Source organism: Nannobrachium achirus, assembly GCF_963921795.1.
Source record: "Nannobrachium achirus genome assembly, chromosome: 9".
NCBI classification, from domain to species: Eukaryota; Metazoa; Chordata; class Actinopteri; order Myctophiformes; family Myctophidae; genus Nannobrachium; species Nannobrachium achirus.
Genome location: NC_137818.1, coordinates 39868308 through 39875006, shown reverse-complemented (window position 1 = coordinate 39875006; position 6699 = coordinate 39868308). Strand labels below are relative to the sequence as shown.

At 42.6% G+C, this 6699-nt stretch overlaps 1 protein-coding gene across 1 annotated transcript in view; it reads right to left on the bottom strand.

Annotated features, from left to right (window-relative positions):
- Positions 1 to 3888: 3888 nt before the first annotated feature.
- ccnq (cyclin Q) overlaps positions 3889 to 6699 on the bottom strand; it is a 4095-nt gene continuing 1284 nt past the window's right edge. The window contains exons 3-5 of the mRNA XM_080733583.1: positions 5897 to 6029; positions 4543 to 4761; positions 3889 to 4329 (exon numbers count right to left, since the gene is read on the bottom strand). Coding sequence (XP_080589709.1) covers positions 4240 to 4329; positions 4543 to 4761; positions 5897 to 6029 — 442 coding nt within the window. The 3' untranslated portion in view covers positions 3889 to 4239. The remainder of the gene's footprint in view (positions 4330 to 4542; positions 4762 to 5896; positions 6030 to 6699) is intronic.

Genomic DNA, 6699 nt, shown 5'->3' with positions numbered 1-6699 from the left:
AACTACATAAATCCACTGGACTGTTTTTAAGAAGTGTTTGGACTGTATTGAAAACTGTAGTGTACAGTAGGATGTCAATTTCTTAAGATGCCTACTTTATATATTTACATTTTCATTAGAAGTCTCTTCTTTGTGTTTTTTTTTCTTTTGAGAGCTGCTTTAATGCCTTAACTTCCCCTTGGGGATGAACTAGTTTAGGGCGAGGTCGCGCCCATTCTTGGCCATCTGGCCTGTGATGTATATCGGACCAGTTACCCATATGGAGACCCCTGCATGATAGTCAACAATGTTATGTCAAAACATAGGGCCTGGGATTGATGACATTAGAAATCTCCATATTTGGGCATAAAAGGGATTTTGTTTCTGTGAATGACCATATATGGACTATTTTATCCTTTATTAATATTAATATGTATCCATATACATACAATATATTTTATGCCCATACATGGAGATCCCTATCTGAACCAGCCACACAGATATGGGCCATGCCTTTGCCATCTGACCAGTGATATACATCGATGACATCAGGGATCTTCATATATGGGCATAAAAGGGATACCCATATATGGACTTACATGATGTCACCTGTGATATCACCTGTGATGTCACAGTGACAAGGGAACCAACCCATAGACTGTAAAAATGTGTACTAACTGACTAATTGACTGACTGACTGGCTGACACAGTATGGATATCCAGGGTTTGATCTTTGATGAGGTGATGTCACGTGACATCACTTCCTATACGGAAGACGGAAGGACAACTTCCTGTACGGACGGAAGGACAAGCTGCAACATTTCTCATGGTATATTGCGACCTTCGTTCGCAATAAAGTACCTACCTAAGCACATGGGGAGAGAAGAGTGAAGGATGCAAATTAGAGAACAGGAAAGGAGAGGACAGAACAGAACAGAACAGAGCAAGAATGGAGAAGAACGAAGAGAAAGAAATAAGAGTGAATAAATTGGAGATAAAAGTAGAGAGAGGGAGATCTAGAGCTGACAGGCGCTGGAGTAGGTATAGTGACAGATGACACAGGGAAGGATGTGACAGAGAATAATACGGTATGACATGTTGGTGCTGGAATGCAAGCAATGTCGCTGATCTCACAATCCCACCACAAGTAAGATGGATGGATATAGACTGTGGGAATTAGACACATACAGTAGGTAGATGGATGGATATAGACTGTGTGAATTAGACACATACAGTAGGTAGATGGATGGATATAGACTGTGTGAATTAGACACATACAGTAGGTAGATGGATGGATATAGACTGTGGGAATTAGACACATACAGTAGGTAGATGGATGGATATAGACTGTGGGAATTAGACACATACAGTAGGTAGATGGATGGATATAGACTGTGGGAATTAGACACATACAGTAGGTATAGATGGATGGATATAGACTGTGGGAATTAGACACATACAGTAGGTAGATGGATGGATATAGACTGTGGGAATTAGACACATACAGTAGGTAGATGGATGGATATAGACAGTGGGAATTAGACACATACAGTAGGTATAGATGGATGGATATAGACTGTGGGAATTAGACACATACAGTAGGTAGATGGATGGATATAGACTGTGGGAATTAGACACATACAGTAGGTAGATGGATGGATATAGACAGTGGGAATTAGACACATACAGTAGGTATAGATGGATGGATATAGACTGTGGGAATTAGACACATACAGTAGGTAGATGGATGGATATAGACAGTGGGAATTAGACACATACAGTAGGTATAGATGGATGGATATAGACTGTGGGAATTAGACACATACAGTAGGTATAGATGGATGGATATAGACTGTGGGAATTAGACACATACAGTAGGTATAGATGGATGGATATAGACTGTGGGAATTAGACACATACAGTAGGTAGATGGATGGATATAGACTGTGGGAATTAGACACATACAGTAGGTAGCACAACACAAATGTCCAGTGTTGGTTTAACCACATTAACCCTGGGAGCCCTATTTTGGGGACATTTTCAAAGAAAGAATTTCTTATTTTATTATAGAGAAAAAAGCAGATTTACAAGCTCCCAATGCATCACGATGTTGACATGTGATCGTTAAGGCCTGTCCATAGTATCTCCGAAACGTTCGGTGAGTTGGACTTTCCGACATGCAAATTTCCGAACTCTAATTCGGTCTAATGCTTTTCAGAAGTCGCGAGTGACGTCATTTTGTAGTCGAACCGGTTCGGTTTCGGTCAAAGTATGGACATGGACTATATAGAACATACAGTCAATCTCCAGTCAATTTAACAATTTTTAATGTATTTATTTTTACCATGAAAAAAGATGCAAACCCTCTACCATAAGAGGCACAAAAAAGAAAAACTCAGCAAAAGCTTTCAAAAAACACAAACTCAAAAAGAAGGCTTATAAAATGTGTTTTCAGTCGCACAACCTGTTTCAGTTAAACACCTTTCTGGATGTGGGATGGGTACTGGCACCATAGTTGTGTTTATAATTAATTACAAAATCATTACACAGCTTGGGTTTTCATATTTACCCAAAACATCCCCTAAAGCATATAGATATAGTATGTTTGTTCTACAGCAATGCCCTTCCAGTAGTTCCAGGAGGTAGCTCTGGGGGTGGGCTATACTGTAGCTACCTTGGCACTGAACAGTTGTTCCTTGTTCCGCACGCACACATTTACCTACCAAATAGACGTCATGATTATTAATGTTGAGTTTCAAGTGGTAAGAAATGAACCACTTGAACCTTGCAAGTGAACAATGGGAAACAATGACTTCTTGTTTAATGTATAACACTAACACTGATCATACAGCATTTCACAAAACAGCGACACCACACAGGGCTGGGCAGATTCAGAGAAATGTCTCCTCAGGGTGGAGAGAAATGGTACCGCCGTAACAGCTCACTGGCTTTAGCCTTATTTAGTTGTGACTAGGGATGGGACGATACGCAATATTATCGTTTATCGTGATAGAAAACACTCACGATAATCGTATCGTGGAGATTTAATATATTGTGATATCGTCCTCCGTCATGCATTGGGATCAATTCATCTTTTATTTGCCGAGCTGCATATCCGGCACCACTTAAACCCTCTATAATTGGTAAAAGGTACTTATAATATACTACTTGATACAGTCTTTTTTTCACTCCCTTTCAAATGTCTTTGCCAAAAAATAGCCGATCTACAAGCTCACAACGCGTCGCAAATTTGGCCCATTTTTTGGTAAATGTTCCACCCCAGGATAATGAATTTTGATTATTGCGATAATATCGTAAAACGCGATTTCTTTTGTCACAATAATCGTGATATGACATTTTCATATCGTCCCATCTCTAGTTGTGACACTGCTGATGCACAACTAAGTATAACTCTGGCTTTACCGGGGCAACATCACTCTCTCACACAAAGGCATACATGTGCATGCTGCACACGTATACAGGTATGCAGGCATACATATGCATGCTGCACAAAAATACACAGGCATGTACTGTACATATGTGTGCACAGACAGCACACCTGAGCATGAATACACATGCATGAACACCATTAGACACACAGTGGAGTCACACAGACGGTAATGAACTAAATCCCATTCGTCCCCGGTGGGCTGGTGCAGGGGCGTCGCAAGGAGGGGAAAAGTGGGACTGAGTTACTAGGGCCCAAGGTGGAGGGGCCTTCATTATTTTATACTTTATCTATTGAAAAATAGCAGATCTACAAGCTCACAGCGCAGCATCGAGTGCCACGCTTCGAGCTTGTAGATCTGCTATTTTTAAAAAGTCGTGAAAATATGTGCAAATCCTATGTATTTTTAAACAAACATTTGTAATAGTTCCAGGGACCTCCCAAAAGCAACGTTTGGGATGCTTCTGGGGGGTCCCTGAAACTAAATATTTTTGAGATGGAGTCCGTGGCCATCATTTTGGGGGTCCTTCACATGAAAACGTTTGAGCACCACTGACATAGAAACATATTTTTTTTTTTAAACCTTCAAAGATTTGCACAAATTGTCAATTTTTTTCAAAAATTGCAGATCGACAAAGCTTGCATATCTGCTATTTTTCAATATTTAAAGCACAAAATAATGCGTAATAATGCGTTCCCAGTTAAACCCCCTCCCCTATGAAGAACATTCATGGGGGGCCCGCAGTGAATCCTTGTACCCAGGGCCCAGAATGTGGCGCGACACCCCTGGGCTGGTGTAATAGGTATGTCCTTCAGATACACTTGGCCTCCATGTCGTACAGCCGGAGAAGGTCTGAGATAACAGCATCAATGTCTGCTTTAGTCATATCCTCACACAGCACCTGCACATACACAAAGAGATGCACATCTTGATAGTGTTTGGAACCAATATCCTGTCATAATTAATCTGTTATGAACCTTTAACCGATAAGCTTATATATATATATATATATATATATATATTCCCAAGCTTACCAACCACCCCCCCACCAACACACACACACACACACACACACACACACACACACACACACACACACACACACACAAACTACCTGCCACCACTCCTTCTCCCCTACAGGCAGCTCCACCCCGTAGCTGTTCAGAGCTAGGTACAGCGTTGCTATGGCGATGTGTTGGGGTGCATGGTGGATGCACATGGGACCGTGATAACAGTCTCTCAGCAAGGCCCAGGCAGTCTCGGCGACAGGGGTTCGAGACCAGGCATGGCGATTCACGAGTGACCACACGGATGACAAGTAGTGGAGTAGATACTGCAGAGACAGAACATTATACATGTACCGTACATTATATTATATGATTACACAAGCTACTGCTTGTTAGTTAAACGGATAACTTTAAACCAAGGGTCTTAACAGGGGTCCGGGACCCCTAGGAGGTCCTCAGAGTTACTACAGGGGGTCCTCCAAATCTTTGTGTAATCAAAACCTTTTTATATTAACCAGTTGAACCCTAGCATCCATATTCTGATAACTTTGGCCAAAAATAGCAGATCTACAAGCTCACAACGCCTCGAGCTGCGAGGCGTTGAGCTTGTAGATCGGCTATTTTCGGTAAAGAGGTTTGGTGCAGAGGGGAAAAGGAGCAGACTAATTACAGAGTGAAAGGTCAAGTTTATTAAGTATCAACTGTTCAAGTGGTTAAATATCTGAAAACACAAATTAATTGACATGAATCCAAAATACACTGACGATTGTGCTGTCAAACGATGAAACTATATGGAATCTATGAAAAGGTTGTGGGGGTCTCTACTTCATCTCTCTCTCAACAAGGGGTCCTTGGCCTGAAAACGTTGAAGACCCCTGCTTTAAACTGTTAGTGGGCTGTTTTATGCCATCAGGGTAAGCCATGTTATTTCTCTGATGCTTTTGAGGCAGACAATGTCAGCAAGAAGGGTAGACTGACTACATTGAAAGTGTCATTGTGGCCGTGTAGAAGTATTTTCTGGGATGCAAGAATTAACAGTGGAGCAGTTGTGATAGTTGTCTCATATGATGCAAAGAGCATGCTTGATAACTCAAGTTCTACACATACTCTCAGTAACTCCCCTAACATCCAAGCCATGTCTTTACAACGTCATCCTGAAAGGGACGCATGCCACATAGGCTCTGATGCCCGAGAGCGCGTTCCTGGTTCAATTCCCAGGCTTGTCAGACCATTTGCTGCATGTCACTCTCCAACTCTCTCTCCTTGTCTCTCCACTGCAATATCAATAAAGGCAAGAAAAGCCCCCAACATCTAATGCAGTACACACCACCCATAGTCTGTCAAATGCCAATAAAGAAATCTGTTTACACACACAGAAATCACACATACAGGCAGCACGCAGCAGTAGAGAAAACACACACATGCATGCACGCACGCACACACACACACGCACACACACACCTTGTGTGGGTGTTGAAAGGAGACATGAAAGTTGAGTTGCCGGAGGATGAGCAGCTCACACTGTATCACACTGTCCTTCAGCTCCCAGAAGTCCTTGTCACATTCTAGTGGAGAACTCCCACTGTTGAAATACCTGGGAAGTGAGAGGTTGGGAGAGAAGGAGACACTGATTGAGTGAGTGGGTTAGGGTTAGGGTAGGAAAGCACAGGGGGGAAAGGACAGACAGTACAGATAACAGGTAGTAGTAAAAGGACAAAGGCACAGGGAGACTAAAGGCTTGAATATTCCACTGCCGTAATCGTGACATGCCGCTCCAATCTGTATCGCACCGCCTCGCGCCGGTCCGCGTTGATCGTGTTTCCATCAGTGAGAGAGAACGAGTTATGAGTCCCAAAATATTGGAAAAACGACCATGACGTCAGACGACATGCCGTTGTGTCGGCCCGACCGTGTGTGCGCAACAGTCTACAACAGAGGAACGCTACACTATAGAGTCCGTAGTCTATTTGTTTGTTATTTTTTCATTATTCTGAGACTGAGATCCCTGCCTCCAAAAATAAAAAAAAAATAAAAAAAACGGGGACCGACTCCAGTTTGCTCTGTATTTTGCTCTACACCAGTGGCGTAAAGTAACTGCCTGCCTGCCATTAACTTCAAGGCTGGTCAGCGCGATTCAGCGCGATTACAACCGGACTGGGCTGAGGTGGAAACACCAGCAGGACTGGTTCTCCACTTCTCCACCGCCGAACCGAACCACGCACAAACCCCGAGTGGAAAAGCCCCTTAAGTCAGGCGATGGAACA